Here is a 17,343-nt window from a genome sequence, read left to right on the forward strand (position 1 = left end):
TCTTGTTTTGCCTGCCTGTGTCCGGAACATCAGCTGATTCAAGGTTCCCAACGGACAGTAGCCTTACTGCGGCTATCAAGAAACGGTTGATGCTCAGGATGAGCTATAATTTTGACATTGTTCATATATGGGTCAATGACGTGACGCTCATTTTTTTGTGTACATATGGATTACATACATTTAAAATTGTTAAAATTTGAAAATAATTTGAGAAATTATTTTTAAATATCATTTTCATCAAACCCTAATCTTAAAGTTTTGGATTTATTTAATTTTGAAAGAGAACACGGTGTAACCACAAAAACATGAACCAAATAATTACACTTGCTGAAAAAAATGTAAAATACTCTCCAAAATCCCTTCTAAAATAATCTGGCATGATCTTGCACAAGAACTTTTCAATATTTAATACAAGTAATGAAACCCCATTGTTCTGAATGTTTGAATTAATATGGGGAATCGTGTCTGTCACATCAACCACTTAAAATGTCAAGTGGTGTAACCACCATTTAAGGAGCAATTTTGTATGTATTATGTCAGAGAATCATGTGACAGGAAATTATGTCATAGAGAAGGACCCTTCAAGACCCCAACTGCTATGAGTCAAGGTTAGCAACTCTCTTAGAGTAACATAATAGTGTTTTTAGGCCATGGCCAGGCAAGCTTAGGTTACATGTCAAATGGTATGACCTATTAAAAATGTTGATAAATCATAATAATCATAAAATATTCAATTTAATGTAAAAACTGTGTTTGAATATTCACATAAAGGTGAAGTGTGTACATAATTGTCCATAATAATGCCTGCAAATTTTGCTTTTAAATAGAAATGTCAAATGGTGTAACCGGTTACACCATTTGACTCTTTTCTGTTTGAGACCAGTTTGATCAGATTCAGGGCCAAGAGTATGTAATTTTAGGTGCCAATTATGTTATTTTTATAATTTAAATAGTGACTAACTGTTTAGCATGAACAATAGCTTTAAAAAGGTTTAATTAGATTGCAATTTAAGCGATTTTTGAAATGTCAAAGCTTTTCGTTTTAAATTTAAACTTCCATAATTATTTTTTTATATTTTATTATGATGTATGTAAACAGTATGTTCAAATTATAAATAAATAATATAAATACATTTATTATATATAAAATGTACCTCTTGTCCCCCAATGGATGCCACTTACAAGCAAGAAAAACTTGTCTCGCCACAGAGTGCATGTGAACGCAGACCCTGCTGTTGGTTGGTTGTTAAGAAATTATCATACCCACTCTTTCACTCACTCTTATTCTCTCTCACACACACTTTGGGCCCTAATTTAGCAATATAAAATGCATGGTCACTAGCAAATAGCGTAAATACATTTAGGAATTTGTCCAGTCCACATTCGGGGTGGTTTTGTTATCAAACGTCAGGTGCCTGGCGAAAAGGTGGCTCTTATGTTTCTTAATCAGTCATGGGTGTGTTATGGGCTTAACATCCTTTAAACCAATGAGGAGGACATATGTCATTCCCTTTAACAGCAAGCAGGGCAACTTCAAACAGCGCATCAGTATTTTGATAGTCAGCAGTGTATTTGAAGGAATCTGCTTGTATGCAAGACCGTATGGAACAGGTATTCTAAGCCATTCTTTACTAAAAGAATGGCTACACACATCTGCACTTGTCTATTAATTGAACATATAGGCAAAGTGAAACTATCTTCACTGTGGTGTCATAGTCAATGACAAAACAGTTATACACAGTTAATTACTTTCAATATTGACTGACAATGGGTAACCAGCAAAAATATAGCATTAAAAAAGCAAAACTTCCCCCTATAATGTTCGAATGACTGAATAAATAACCTAAGGACATTTATTTTTGCAGAGGAATTGCTGCTTACATCTCGTGACAGTGCGTCTTCAGCTGTGTTTCATATGCGCCTTTCGCTATAGACCAGGCTTTTCTTGGTCAGTGGCGTAATGCTTTTAGTCAGTATAAGATAGCGATTTTTAGATCATGTGCCAGATCACACCTTATATCGGTAATTGCCTCACCCCTGGGCGCATTATTTAATAAAAGTGAAGTGTAAGATAGGAAAAAACTTTGCGTCAGAATAATAATATGCTTTGCGCCAGGTTTTGCATCGCGAAAATAGGGCCCTTATCTCACTCTCTTTGAAAATAATGGGTATAGACTGAAAATGTATGAGAACTGAATTGAAATCAAATAGAACACAAGTTTCTTCATTGATGTTATGAAATGATATTTGATATGGAATATGATGAATGACATGAATACATATCAAAATACCCAATTCAGTTTACCTTGATGCCTATTTTCTGTGTCAATTTCTTGTTCTATTGCTATAAATGTTTCATGGTCAATTGGTGTAACCGATTTATGTCAATTGGTGTAAGCAGTATTTTGTCTAAAATACTAATAATGTACAAAAAAATTTATATGGATAATGATTTAATACTCTACTTTACTGTAATAATGGTTGTTTAAACAATTTTTACTCAAATGGTCAAAGAATAGACAGAAAACAAGATGTTTACAGCATATGGCCTTGCTCAGTATGAAAAACCCATATAATTTAAATTTAGAAATAAATATAATAAAACATATTCTCATAGGATATTACAAAATAAACTAATAATTTCATGAGAGCAATTGCATGAACTCTAGGAGGTGTGAAATATTAGATATTTGTCATTTTTGTGGTTACACCATTTGACAATTTAACAGGCTGTTAGTTCTATTTTTTGTTAAAAAATAGCATACACGTCATATTAAATGATATGAATACAACAGAAATACAAAGTATACACTTTAGCAAACCTCAGGCATGTTTTGTTTTAAAGGTTTAAACATATTTTTAATTTTCTCATCTTACCAACCCTTATCTGTCACTGACCCATATATAGACCATTTCTTTTTAATTAAATGTTCAAATTCATGTTGGATGCGGTTTATTTTCTTATCCTTAGTGTTGCTCCATTAGAGTATGCAGCCTATTAGATAAATAGTAATTTCAATTGGGAAAAAAGGTTGACGACATAATGTTTAATTCCTCCATCATGGTCCGGATGAATGAAACATCAGGCATAGGGGACAAAATAAACATACGGTTTAAGTGAAACATACAGTTTTAACCTATGTAAAGTCATCCTACAACTTCAATATTTTACAACATATCCTAAAACGCACCCCAGGGCGGCATCTTGCCAAGGGCAGCACAAGCGCTCGCAAAAAAGTCTGAGTATTTTTTAGCTTTAATTTGCGCTACTCAGTTTTCTATCACTCATTTGCACGTCAAGTCCTATGTCACTGTGTGTTGAGTGGGCACCCTATTTACTTTGCAGGCGCTGTGTGCTTGCTGCTGAGAAGGTCTCACACATTGAAGATGAATAGGGGAAGGAGGCGGGGTGGCTGGGGGATCCTGTCAATTTGCGGGGCATCTGACATGGAAATATGTAAAATGCGTGGCTTTCGTGCAAACAGGCAGCTATGAGCGGTAATGTGCCATTAACGTTCGCAAAATAACGATGTTTGAAAACGTTCACAAAATAGCGATTTTTGTATGAAGAACAGGACCTTCGATATGACCACAAGATTAAGTGCAACATAAAACAATGACCATTTGAATTTTAGAATCCTTATTACTGCCAACATGTTACATTAATGAGTCCCTCTGTGTGCTTGTAGGCTAGCCTACTTCCTGGGGAGTGGCTTCGCAGGTCAGCGAAAAGCAGTGAAGGGCAGGGAATTTTGGGTGTTGTTGGCTTTCATCGACATGAGCCAAAAATAAATTTTCAGCTTTTTCTCAGTCAAGAAGGCACTGATTTCACATTTTTTACTACATAAATGACCCAATTTAAATACATACTGTATTCATCTTTCCAGCATGTGAAATGCATAAATAGTAATATAATTGACTTTAAAATCGAAAATTAAATCAAATCGAGGATTTGGAGAATCATGACACCCCTAATGGGGCAGCCGTGGCCTACTGGTTAGCACTTTGGACTTGTAACTGGAGGGTTGCCGGTTCAAACCCCGACCAATTGGCACGGCTGAAGTGCCCTTGAGCAAGGCACCTAACCCCTCACTGCTCCCCGAGGGCCGCTGTTGTTGCAGGCAGTTCACTGCGCCGGGATTAGTGTGTGCATCACCTCACTGTGTGTTCACTGTGTTCCGAGTGTGTTTCACTAATTCACGGATTTGGATAAATGGAGAGACCAAATTTCCCTCACGGGATCAAAAGAGTATACTTATACTATACTTATGGGCCGTTCTTTTTGTCTTCTAATCGCGACTTGCATCTCGATAGTGACGTCACGTCTGTGTCGGAAAACAGGCAACAGCTGTTTTTTGCGTTCTATTTGTACACCACACGACGAGTCGGAGATAATGATGGACGCCCCCAGGAAAGTCGCTCTTGCATTAGCTCTGAAAGAGTACAGAGAGCTACAATCCAAGTATGTGGTTCATCAGCGAAATATGGAAGAAGATGATAGAAAACGGAGAATGTAAACATGTTTCAGCTAATTTGAAAGTAGTTTATGAATGTTTTAACCGCTGTTTAAGTGAAAATTCCGTTGCTACGTAACGTATCGTAACACCCCCAATTATCACCACTTTTGTTCAGAAATTCTAAAACAACGATGTTTTTCAACACTTCAAAATAACATTTACTAAATGAACCTTACATTTTTCAGTAGCCATAGGTTTGTAGATTTGAACAAAATCTGGTTTGGTTCTTAACGGGAGCATTTACTGCCTGAAATATCCGATTTTGTTTACCACGCTCGGAGTTATAGTGCTTGGCTGATGGGTCGCCTATTTACACCGTTTCAACGGCACATGGACGGTTAGACCGAGAATTCTCGTCGTGAAATTAAAATTCCACTGGAGCTCCAAGCGGTTGTGTACACGCAGCCTTACAACACTGTTTACAGCTCTTCGAGTCACGGTAAAATGTCATTTTTGGTACATAGCTAATTTAGATACACCTATGGTGTGGGTGGTTGCGTTTCTTTAGGAGTCCGCTGTCTTGGTTTGTATAGAAATTGATATTAAGTGACACATACACGCAAGACGGCGGAAATACGGGACCGACGGTAATAGGAGGAGTTGCGATAGGCCTAACGTAACATTGTGTAACATTGTAGCCTAACGCTTGTTGCGACATGCAGATGTCCAATCAAAGGTTAAATAGCGGAAGCGGGAGTTGGGCTACTCATTCATTGAGACATCATTACACTGGAAACACAAGGGAAGTCAATTAATAAAACAAGCGCGATACACGAACGGGGGTAGTCACATACAAAACACCGGGTAGAACACATGATGTAGGCTACAACCTAAATAAAGACTCTAGGCCTACAAGCTAACACATACATGGCAAGATGTAGGCTACGCAATTACACTCACTAAAGACGCAGTTTTTAAATGCAGCCTACCTAAGATGTTGAAAGATATTAGTGGAACTTTATTCTAGGTTTTCTAAGCCGAATGCTGTAAGCTACTAGGATAAGTTAACCTGCAACAAAGAAAGGTGCCCCAGTCTGCTCTCTTTGATAGACTTGCCTGATTTTGCAGCCTCAACTGGATGATGGAATATCCCACTTTAATTAGAGTCTACCTATATGTTATATAAGTTTAGAATGCCTATTCTGTAAAGTTCTTAAGATCTATTGCTAGTATAAGCAATCAACTGCCTTAAGAAACAGAACAATATAACAAAGCAATAGATTTTAAACAACATATATTAATTTTAGGTTTTCTCTTTCATCAGGGCACTGATCTCAATTGTGTTGCGCTCCAGACATCAAATTATCCTCAAGACGGGAACTGAGTGGGAAATAATGCTCAACTGGAGTGATGCCACCTTTGCTCGTCATTTGAGGATCTCAAAACCCCAGTATGAGTACCTGTTGACCAAGTTACAGGAGAACGGCCTACACACTGATCACACTCAAGGAAGGACTCCAGTGCCTGATACCAAGAAGGTGCTAATCTTCCTCTGGTATATGGCCAATCAGAACAGCTTCAGGGAGATTTCTGACAAATTTGATGTATCACAGTCAGCAGCGCACGGAATCATCCACCAAGTGCTGACCATCATGTCAGGCATAGGAAACACCTTCATCTCCTGGCCAAATGCTTGTGAAAAAGCTGCCTCTGCTGCTGCCTTTCACCGTGTCTGTGGCCTTGATGGGGTTATTGGGGCAATTGATGGCTGCCACATCAGGGTCCAGAGGCCACCCATAAGAGGAGGGGATTATATGAACCGCAAGGCATACTATTCTGTACTCCTTCAGGGGATTGTGGATGACCGGGCCCGCTTCATTGACATCTTTGCAGGACCACCAGGCAGGGTGCATGATGCCAGAATGCTGAGGAGTTCCACCTTCTTCACACACTGGCAGGAGAAGATGGGGGAGCTATGTCTGCTTGGGGATAGTGCCTACATTGGCCATGCCTTCCCATTCATCAAGACTCCAAAGCGTGACAATGGGGCTCTAACGGTGGAAGACCTTAGGCACAACTCGAAGATCAGCCAGGGGAGGGTTATTGTGGAGAATGCCTTTGGAAGAATGAAGTGCAAATGGAGGCGTCTACGTGACCTCCAGAACACCCGCATTGACATTGTGGTCATGATAATTATGTCTGCTTGTTTCTTACACAACATGTGTATCGCTGCATCAGCCGTATGTCCAGAACACCGACATGGCTGCCCAAGGCAGGATGATCACAATGAGTAGACTCATTTTTACAGTTGAAAAGCTTCTAAATATATTTACTCTTACAATGCATTCGCTTTCTGTTGTTATTGATGTTTACTTGTTATATTCTGTGTGTATTAATGATAATGTTTTACCTAAATTGAATGCTTCACCATTTTCTAGCCCACAGTATGGTTTTGAGAAATTAAATATTTATTTTCCATAAAAAAAATACTAAATAAGAAACATAAAAAAAAAAATGATTACAAAATATATTATACATACATACACACACTTAACTTCACTTAACAAACTAAAGATTTTGAATTAAAAAATATATATATATATAAATATATATATACAGCTTAACAAACAAATATAATTATATTAAATAATAACATATATTAAATAATAACATATAATAATAACAAATATAATTAAATAGAGGGAGGATCACATGTCCAAATTCAGAATTTATCTATCAATCGTGTAATCAGGCTTTCAAAGCCCTGCTGGGAAGTCCTCATCTGGGCCATGGTCTCCTGGTGGCGTTGCTGGCTGGCCATTTCGGTTTCCTGGAGGAAAGTCAGGAGGTCATCGTCCCTTGGACGCTTGCGTGGCATTCTTGGGGTGGTACAGGGTGTTTCTGGTGGGTTGGAGTTGTATGTTGGGCTGGGTGTTGATGTGCGTGAGGTGGTGGCAGAGACAGTAGGTGTTGATGTGCGTGAGGTGGTGGCAGAGACAGTGTTGATGTGCGTGAGGTGGTGGCAGAGACAGTAGTGTGGGAGGTGGTGACTGTGGCAGTGGCAGCTTCACTGCAAACCACTGCTTCCTGTCTTCGGACATCCACCCCATCTTTCGTTCCTACAAAAGGGAACACCACATCATGTTGGGCCCCAAGCAGATCGTCCATTTCTTGATAGAACTGGAAACGCATGGGGCCCTTCCCTGTGCTGGTGTTATTATCTTTGACCTTTTTATACCCCTCCACTAAGGTGCACCACTTCCTGGCCACCTTGTCAGGGCAGAATGCTTCTTTGTATTGTTCGGTTAGTTTTGAGGCCATATCTGCCCACAGCTCCTTCTTATTTTTCCTGCCAAATTTTAGCCGGCTGTTGAGGTCCCTCATAGATTTTGGGAGACCCTCTCCCTCCCTCTCCAGATGTAGCCTCATCAGGTCAACCAGGAAGAGGGTTTGCTCCCTCGTAAAAAAATCATGCTTCCGCATGGGCAGCGCTATGGGATCGTCAGCAGAGGGTGCCTCAGGGCAGCTGCCTATATAACACATAAAAGCAATATGCCAGTAAGCACAAGGTTATTAACATCCTTACTAATGCTATTCTAATGATTAAACTATGGTCACTATTTCCATTATCTTACCAGCTTCAACGAGGTTGACCTTGATGGATAGGTCCCCATCAGCATAGAATACTGTGGGGTCGGCTTCATGCTGGTACAGAGGACCAGGGAACGGCAGGGTCCTCTGTGAATTGAGGAACAGGTCCGTGTTCTCTCCTAAATACACTAAAACACAGACATACACGGCAATTACATTATAGCCATGATTTAGCTTGAATAAACATGTAATGGTACTGACCACAATTGGCTTGTCAATCCTTGACCTATGTTTCAGGTCTCAACTAATTATCACACATATAACAACCCTGAAGAGGTTTCCATTGTGTTCAGAGTGGGTGAAGTGCTTTGCTCTAACCAGGCACAAGGATTCACCCATTTAAGGCCTATTCACACCAAGAACGATAACTATAATCATAACGATAAAAGCGTTCACAACGATAACAGATAGGCCTAGTTTATGTTTGAACGTCGTCATTCATATTAATTAACGCACAATATATTTATAGTTACCGTTGTCGTTCTTGGTGTGAATGGGCTGTAACCTAATATGCTTGAACAATAGTATCTTTCTGTGTTTAAACGTTAATCAAATAGATCTATAGACACATGTTCATTACATATTGCCAAACATATTTCAGTTTGATATCTGAATATTCCGTTATTATTAACGTTAACGGTAACGTTATGCTACTGCTCTGACTCGGCATTGTTGACATAGCAACAGGAGCGTCTCTAGACAATTTTAACGGCACAAGCTACAAAATAACTTATTAGGCGGCACTTGACACATAAAAAGACTGTAGCGACATGCCTATAGGTAACAGTATACAGTGCTGTGTATACGACTTCTTCATTTGGTTACAACAAAGACAAAAGTGCTTTAAATAGCATAAAACCATAATTTTTACTTACATGTGATGCTTGTAGTAGCCATCTTGTAAACTGAACTCGGGGTCCTCTGAGTTCAGACGAGTTGACGAGTTGTTTAAACAACCTCGGGAGCATTCTTTTTGCAACGTCTGTTTCGTAACCCAGGTAACCGGCTCGCAAATCGAGTTCGGTGGACAAAAAGAACGGCCCATTATACTAATAAAGAACATACTGAAATGACGATTGAGTAATACGTTCTTAACTGTCGGATGCACCCTCAGTCTGACGCACCCATTGTTAGCCTACTGTAGCTTAGCATAGTTCATTGAGGCAGTCATAACCAACTTGTATTTGTCAAAAGTGACAAAAAACATATTACTCCTATTTACATGTTGTTACTAGTAATTACAATGGGGGGGGAATTCTCCCATTTGCGTGTAAATCGTGTGTAAGGTTTTTTTTTTACGCACCTCAGATACGCACCTCTGTGTTACATGTATTCTCCCATTCCCGCGTCTGTCACACCCACAGTGCGCAAATTCGAAATCAAGGTGGCCTTATGAAAGAGGCGTGATATACACTGCGTTCCAAATTATTATGCAAATTACATTTTTCTCAGATGTTCCTAAATAGTTGATGCATATGACAGTCAGTATAATTTTCAAGTCATCAACCGTTAAGAGTATAATTCGAATTTTATTTTTATTTTATTTAACAAACCTCCCAATGATCAAAAAAAAAAAAAAAAACTCAAAATGCACTGTTCCAAATTATTATGCAGAGTTTCAAGACATTTTATAGGTTGTGAAGAACTAAAAATGGTCATTTGTTGAATTTGCAGCATTAGGTGGTCATATAAATTAAATCACAAGTTATTTCAATCAAAAACATCTTAACAGGCCAAGTTACATTAACTTAAGACCACTTCATTGATGTCACCTTCACAATTCTTGCATCCACTGTGAGTTCTTCTGCTTTAACGTCTTTGCAGCCTCCCAGAGCTGCTGCTTGGATGTGAACTGCCTCCCACCCTCATAGATCTTTTGCTTGATGATGCTCCATGCATTTGAGTATAGAACACATTAAATTAATGCATGTTGGTTTAATAAACCGTGCAGACATAGGCTACTGTATATATTTTCAATACTCCTGATTCCTGATATCCCAGTGGTGGACATGCACCATCACATCTGGCCCTCTGACAGTGACAAGAAAATTGTGTGGCCCTCTCTATCATCAAAGTTGCCCATCCCTGCTCCAAAGGTTCTCAATAGGGTTGAGGTCAGGGGAAGATGGGGGCCACATCATGAGTTTCTCCCCTTTTATGCCCATAGCAGCCAATGGCCCAGAGGTATTCTTTGCAGCATGAGATGGTGCATTGTCATGCATAAAGATGATTTTGCTACGAAAGGCACGGCTCTTCTTTTTGTACCACGGAAGAAAGTGGTCAGTCAGAAACTCTACATACTTTGCCAAGGTCATTTTCACACCGTCAGGGACCCTAAAGGGGCCTACCAGCTCTCTCCCCATGATTCCGGCCCAAAACATGACTCCGGCCCACCTCCTTGCTGACGTCTCAGCCTTGTTGGGACATGGTGGCCATTCACCAACCATCCATTACTCCATCCATCTGAACCATCTAGGGTTGCACGGCACTCATCCGTAAACAAATCTGTTTGAAAATTAGTCTTCATGTATTCCTGAGCCCACTGCAACCGTTTCTGCTTGTCAGCATTGTTTAGGGGTGGCCGAAGAGTAGGTTTATGCACACTTGCAAAATTTTAGCAGCTGCTCTCTTAATCCTATGAATTTGTCTGGCAGAAACCTTCATTATTATGCCTTGTCTGCACGAACCCGCCTGTGCTCTGAATCAACAACAAATTTCTTCACAGTATGATGATCATGCATACGTTTACGGGAAATATCTAATGTTTTCATACCTTGTTCAAACATTTAAATCCAAAAAGAACACAAACCAGTCTTGGTGAACTGAATAGTGAAGGCCTACAGTAAAATGGCGTCATCACATAGTCTAACAAAAAAATTACTTCACGAAATTTCACTTTTGCTTTGAGGTTTGTTTATAAAGAGTCAAGACGTGCTTGAGCTGTGTAAATCCATAATTTAAAAACTTGTTGCAATGGCAGCTGCTTCTCATAATATCAATTTATCTATGCTAACGAAGCTTTTGACTGACACCTGCAGTTTCGAATACAGAAGAGAGACAGGGATAACAATATCAGCCTCTATTAGAAATGAATCAAGAGACAGGCGCATATAAACGCTGCTCGAAAATAGGCCAGACATCTGTGCAAATGTATGAATGACTTTGGTCAAATTGGAGAGAAATGAACAGATTCAAACGAAGTAGGCTCTGGGATTATGACTTCAAGTCACAGGGATTAAAGTGAAAAAAAATCGTTTGACTGAACTTTTTTCAGGCCATAAGTCATACGTTGTTCATATCTACCTATAGAGATAGCACCCCTTTTGCGGTCGTGACCTATTGGTTTTTAATGTACAAGAAGATGCAAACAGCAAAGTAAAGGGAGTATTCGCCTTATTCACACGGCGGCCATTGTTTAAACCAAAACGAGGCTACAGGGTACACTTACTATATAATTAATGCCACCTACAGGTGAATGCATAGAACATAACAATCCTATGGTTTGTGTACCCTGTAGCCTCGTTTTAGCCGCCAATGGCCACCATGTGAATAAGGCGAATTGAGAGTGTTCTTGATTGAGATTGAGTTTTCTTGATGAACAAAAATATATTTTAGTACCATCCCTGACCATTGCTGATTAGCCATTGCTGTTCTTTTCTACTGCAGCAATATTGTAGAAAGGCTTTAACACACTCTTATTTAATTACTTCAGGCCAAAAGTGTTTAAAGGGGAGATTTTTTTCTTGTTAATATGCAATTCAACACAAGGTAAAAACTATAAAATCAAGTTTGCAAGACTTCCCATTTCCTCATCAAAGTAACGAATCAGAACATTCTAGATATTGTTCATATTTCCATTTGTTGCCTCATCCGCATTTAATGAAACATGGTAATTTTGAGTTTTACAGACAACTCAGTTTTCCAATGAGCAGCAATACTGTGTGTGCTCATGCAGGAGGTCTGCGCATTTGATTACGACAATCTGGAGACGACGCTTTTGTCTTCAGCAACAGATTGACAAGAGGACAGGTCGTGTTGCGCTATGAAAGAACATGCGTAGCCTACTTTCTAAACGTAAAAACGGTCAGCCATAGATAAACGTAGCCTACCTCTGTCGTGGTGGCTAGTTGCACCAGGTAGGGAAGATGTCCTGAAGTGCATGAACGTTAACCTTATGGCGGTCTTCTAATTGGTGGCGTGCTAAAACGTTTTCCTATTGCATCCATAAACAATTTTCTTGCAGCGAACCGCGCAAAAGCAAACCCCTGGCACTTTAAAGGAACCGTATGTAGGATTTTGGCCAACACTGGTACTACAATCACTTTCAAAATACTGTAGAGCGGTGTACACCGCAGATGTGGTAACTAGAGCAGAGCTGGCAACCCAGATGCTGAAACACTACTGACTTTGTGATTACTAGATAGGTGGAGGGTGGCGGATCAGGCTAAAACACAAATATGTAAACATTAACATCAGTTGAGGGCTGCAACTTCACTTTTTTAAATGACGATATCCTGGCCGGACTACTGTTGTCAGTGATATAAATATTTGAAATTAGCATGATTTCCTAATGTCTAGTGACAAATCAGGGCCATTTTATAATTAATTGAATTACATTTTTTACATACGGTTCCTTTAATTTCTTTACACCATGGCTTGTTAGTTCTCCTCCGTTTCCAACAGCTTCCCATATTTTTTTTAACTTTTGACACCTGCCTTCCTCTAAACAACGCATCCATGACAGCTAGTGGCCTTGCCAAATAGACGCACACAAATCATGACGCTAATATGCAAGGTTCTGGTAGGCCTACTGGTTATGGTTTTGTGCTATAAATTAATAATATTTTATAGCAAAGTTTTAAGTTGACTATTTTAATTGCATGATTATTTTTTGTCAACATACACTCACTACTGTCGTTAAAAGTGAGGCCTAAGCAAAATAGGCTACAAGGCTGTCTGTGCGTCACAAACACGACTGACCCTCTTACTCGACAGTTCGCGATGAGGACAATATTATTATTATTTTATGTTAACACGCTCAGTCAAAACCTTCCGTCGCAAATTGTGAAAAACATTGTTGTCATAACAGACGGGATAATACATTGCATAGGCTACGGTTTATATTGCGTCGCTTTTCACATAATGTTAGTTGCATTGATTAAAAACTGTAACAATAGTAGCCTACATCGGGTGGCATTGCAGGCTATCTGTTCAAGGTGACACCCAAAATTAATGACCTCCCCTGACAAGAGTTCGCGATAGTAAGAAATTGTCTACATTGATGCACGGAAAGAACACAGCCTACGCTTCTTCTCATATCCAAAAAAGTTAAATGGATTGGCCAACCTCATCAGCTGTCTCGATTGTGTCACTATAATCCAACTTTTAGACCGTTAGTCCTCCATACGTGTTCTTTTTTTTTAAGCAAACGCTCGAGACAAGTGTGCAGCTACAACATAAACAAAGCGAAGCCATGGCTGACGTAGGCTATCTTCTTGAGCGGTCACTGATTGAGACACAGAAAGTTCTCAAAAACACTATTAGGTCTTTAAACATTTACTTAATATTTGTAGTTGCCTTAAAAAAGGAAAAGCAAAGGTGACAGTCCCCCCCCCTCCTATTTTTTTCTCACCGGATCTGCATCGATCTCAAATATGACATTTCTAAAATCAAATTGACGGAAATCCGTCCTACGACAGAGAACTTTAATCCTTGAAGTCAAGTTAAAACTGAAGATGCACAGTCGGTAAGCTCCAATATCCAAAGTGAGTGATTATAACAGGGTTTTCACTATTTAACAATGTAGCCTCATGGATAAGGTAATGTTGGGAAATATGGCACTTGACACTGCAATGGGGGAAACATGAGGCTGTATCAGCATATTAAGCAACAAATTTGATACTGTTGATTCATTGTGCTTCTACTGCAGGTTTTTGTCCCATAACTGCATTTATTTTTTGTTTAAGGGTGTTAGTAACAAAAATATATCCACCGTCAAGTTTGGCAGAGTAAATCAGTAAAAGTCAGTGAATACACCAGCCTATAGCCCAACATGTTTTGTTTGGCAATGCAAATTTATTTACATACCACATTCCATAAAGAGGCAATTCAATGTGCTTTACATAAACATAATCAAAGAATAGTAAATGACAGCAAATAAACTGCCATAGGAAGTTGCTGTACACTAGCTCTCACAAGACACTTGGCCCTATACTGTGACACTGCAATGTAGCCTAGGTAGCCTACCTATTTTTGTAAGGCTACACCTGTTCTAACGGAGTCTTTCACTAGGCATTGGTTTTAGCTTTTTAGGCGAGGATATAGGAGGCTACCAAAATCTGAAACATTAAACCTATGCGTGCTCGGCTTTATGTTTAGCAACAGTAGGCCTATTACCTATTAACAGCAACACCATAGCATCCCAGATAAGAGGCTGGCGGACCACTGTCGGTCCATTGGGGGCACGGCGGTCCGCTGGCATTTTGCTCATCGGTTCTCTGGCCGGTTGCAGACAAATTGCCCAATGTTGCCACTAAAATTGTTTTCATTTGTTCAGTTATACTCCATATATAATTTTATTAACTTTTCTTAATATTCATCATGACAAGTTAAATTTAAAGAGATGGTGGTCCAACGGCGGACCACAAGTGGCACGCCATCGGCGGCATAGCCTACCACCAGCGGTCCGCTAGCCTATCTGCCAATCTGATTTTGCTATCTGGGATTAAGCCATTTAAAGACACTGGGCAAATTTTAGGCTAATTCATTCAATGCATTCAACATGTCAGCTGGTTCACGCGATGCATAATTGACCTGTTAGTAGGCGTGAATTATTTTTACCTAGTGTAGCCTAATAGTTTGGCTGGCAGGTATCGCATGTTTTAACGACCCTATAAATTGTGCCATAGTCGAATTCCTATTAAATTACCGGGATGTCAATCTTCCCTTTTGGTTGGTTACAGAGCCTAGCTACCTGCTTGAACCCACCCAACACACTAGGCTACGTCTTCAAAATAGTTCAAATAAATCACCTCAAACTCAAAAACAAAAGGTAGACTAAAGCCACTTACCCAAGCGTACTTATGAATCCATTCACTGTACCCTCCGCATACAGGGAAACAATATCCCCGATATGTAAAAAACTTGACATTGAATCAGACATTTTCAGTGTCTCTGAAAACTCTGGAAAGCAGTCGAAGAAAGCAATGTCATTGTCAGTACAGTCTGGAGTAGCCTACCATCACCAGTAGCCTTATCTTCCTGGTGCCAGAGTTGCCCCGAATTTACATAAACATGAGCATGTAAATGTTCTCAACTGCTCGGTTTTTCAAACAAAGACTTACATCATAGGCAATTTAAATACTCAAATAATCTGCCTTTGCTGATGCGGTTTAATTGAACAGGATCTGCTCAGGTTACTTCTGCATAGGAAACTTCACACGTGCTGCCACAAACCAGGAAGTTTAGGCCTATTACAGCAGTGACTACTCGAGAGCAGATGACTGGTATGATGTTGATTTTCTATGAATGGCATTCAATCAATCAATTCCATCAATCAATGGTAATCAGGCATTGAATCAGCATTAGTCTACAATACCGAAAAAAAACGACATTGATGACAGTGATATTGAAACAGCATTCCCTTAGGAAAAAGTACTATAATCTTATAGTATTTTGGGACAACATATTATAGTAATCTTATAGGAATACTATAGTAATTTGGGACATACTAAAAGTAGCCTACTATAAGACTACCCTAGAAATACTATAGCAGCTCTAGGATGTTCTAGGTATTACAGAACATAACATACTTTTGTGTCAGGATCTGGCCCGGACTGCTAAGTTTGTGCCACCCTGGTGGCCATTTTGTGTAATTGTCCTGTGTTTGTTTTTGCCTGTTCCACATGTGCTTTGTGTTTACCTGCCTGTCACCTGTCTTTGTCTCCGCCCCATCTCCTTATTTGGTCTGTGCTTCCTGTCTTGTTCCCTCCATTTCTGCTTCCTCACCTGTTCCCTGTTATTGTCTCGTTGGTTTCGTCCAGTCCTCTGTCTTTCTGTTAATTGGTATGTGTATTTCTACCCTCCTGTTTCTCTGTTCCTTGTCGGCTTGTCTCTCTGTTTGTCTTGTCAAAACCCCGTATGTAAGTAAGAAAGTTTAAATGTAAAGTTTGTGTTGAAGAATAAATTCTGTTTTGTCCGTAATACTAGGGATGGGCAGAACGAGGCTTTGTGAAACAACGAAACGTTCGAAGCAATTGCGCCGGAATGTGTCGAGGTTTCGAAACAATCCGACACCCGTAACTCCATGTTAGCAAAACTAGCCACTAGATGTCACCATCATATTTTGACCGTGAAGCACAACTGCTTCAGACGAAGAATATAAATAGCCAACATGGAACGCAAGATTTCGTCCACAGCCACATGGTTGAGTGGCACACTTGCATTCGGCCGGAGCGTCCGGTGTTCGATTCCCTGCTGGTGCTTAGAAATTTCAGACTATATGCCTTCAATAACTAGAATATTTTTTATATCTGCCAGTTAGATGTTTTGTTATTTCAGTTTCATAGTACATTATCCTTTGGAATATGCTGGAGAGGAAAATGCTACAATGGTTTTAAAATGTAGGCTATGCTTATGGCCCAGGGTTTTTTTTTGGGAACATGTTGTAGGGAAATAAAGGATACATGTGAAGCAGGTTAGACTAAACAGGTACAACATGGGAAAAATAAACAACACATTTTTTGTATGTCAACATACATTTTTATTTAGGAATAACAGTTGTTCTGCCGTCTTGGCATTTAATCTGTTTCTTGTTTTTGAATAAACCTCCCCAGCCTTGGAAAAAAATTCTTTCACAAGGCACACTTGTTGCTGGCATGCACAAATATTTTTTGGCCATCACAGTTAGGTTTGGATAAACCACTCTCCTCTCCTGCCAGTATTTCAAAGGGTCAGCTGTTCTTGAAATAAAGGCATCAGTCATATATTTTTTTACTTCTGCTACTATCTAAATATTAACGTCACTAGACTATATCTATCTAAACTATCGCTCACTGTCTCTAGCCTGTCAACTAATCTATATCACTAACCTATCAATCACAAGAATGCACTATAAATCGCTATATCTCTATATGTCTCTATGTCGCTATATCTCTCAAAATCTCTCTCCTCACAAAAAACCCACAAAGATAGGATGTGTTTGAATTTAAGCATTCTGGGACTTTGTAATTTAGAT

At 39.4% G+C, this 17,343-nt stretch overlaps 1 protein-coding gene across 3 annotated transcripts in view; it reads right to left on the reverse strand.

Moving 5' to 3' along the window:
* Positions 1 to 15,555, reverse strand: part of itpr3 (inositol 1,4,5-trisphosphate receptor, type 3) — a 363,942-nt gene extending 348,387 nt beyond the window's left edge. For 2 of the 3 annotated variants that reach the window (XM_076277396.1, XM_076277394.1), the window contains exon 1: positions 15,179 to 15,432. In XM_076277396.1, the coding sequence (XP_076133511.1) occupies positions 15,179 to 15,270 (92 nt within the window). In that variant the 5' untranslated portion in view covers positions 15,271 to 15,432. The other variant, XM_076277395.1, reaches the window with a different exon arrangement.
* Positions 15,556 to 17,343: the final 1,788 nt, after the last annotated feature.

Source organism: Alosa pseudoharengus, unplaced genomic scaffold (genome assembly GCF_046254945.1).
Source record: "Alosa pseudoharengus isolate Yale_2024_CS ecotype anadromous, Long Island Sound unplaced genomic scaffold, YU_APseudo_1.1 YU_APseudo_1.1_scf_9, whole genome shotgun sequence".
Taxonomy (NCBI): Eukaryota; Metazoa; Chordata; class Actinopteri; order Clupeiformes; family Clupeidae; genus Alosa; species Alosa pseudoharengus.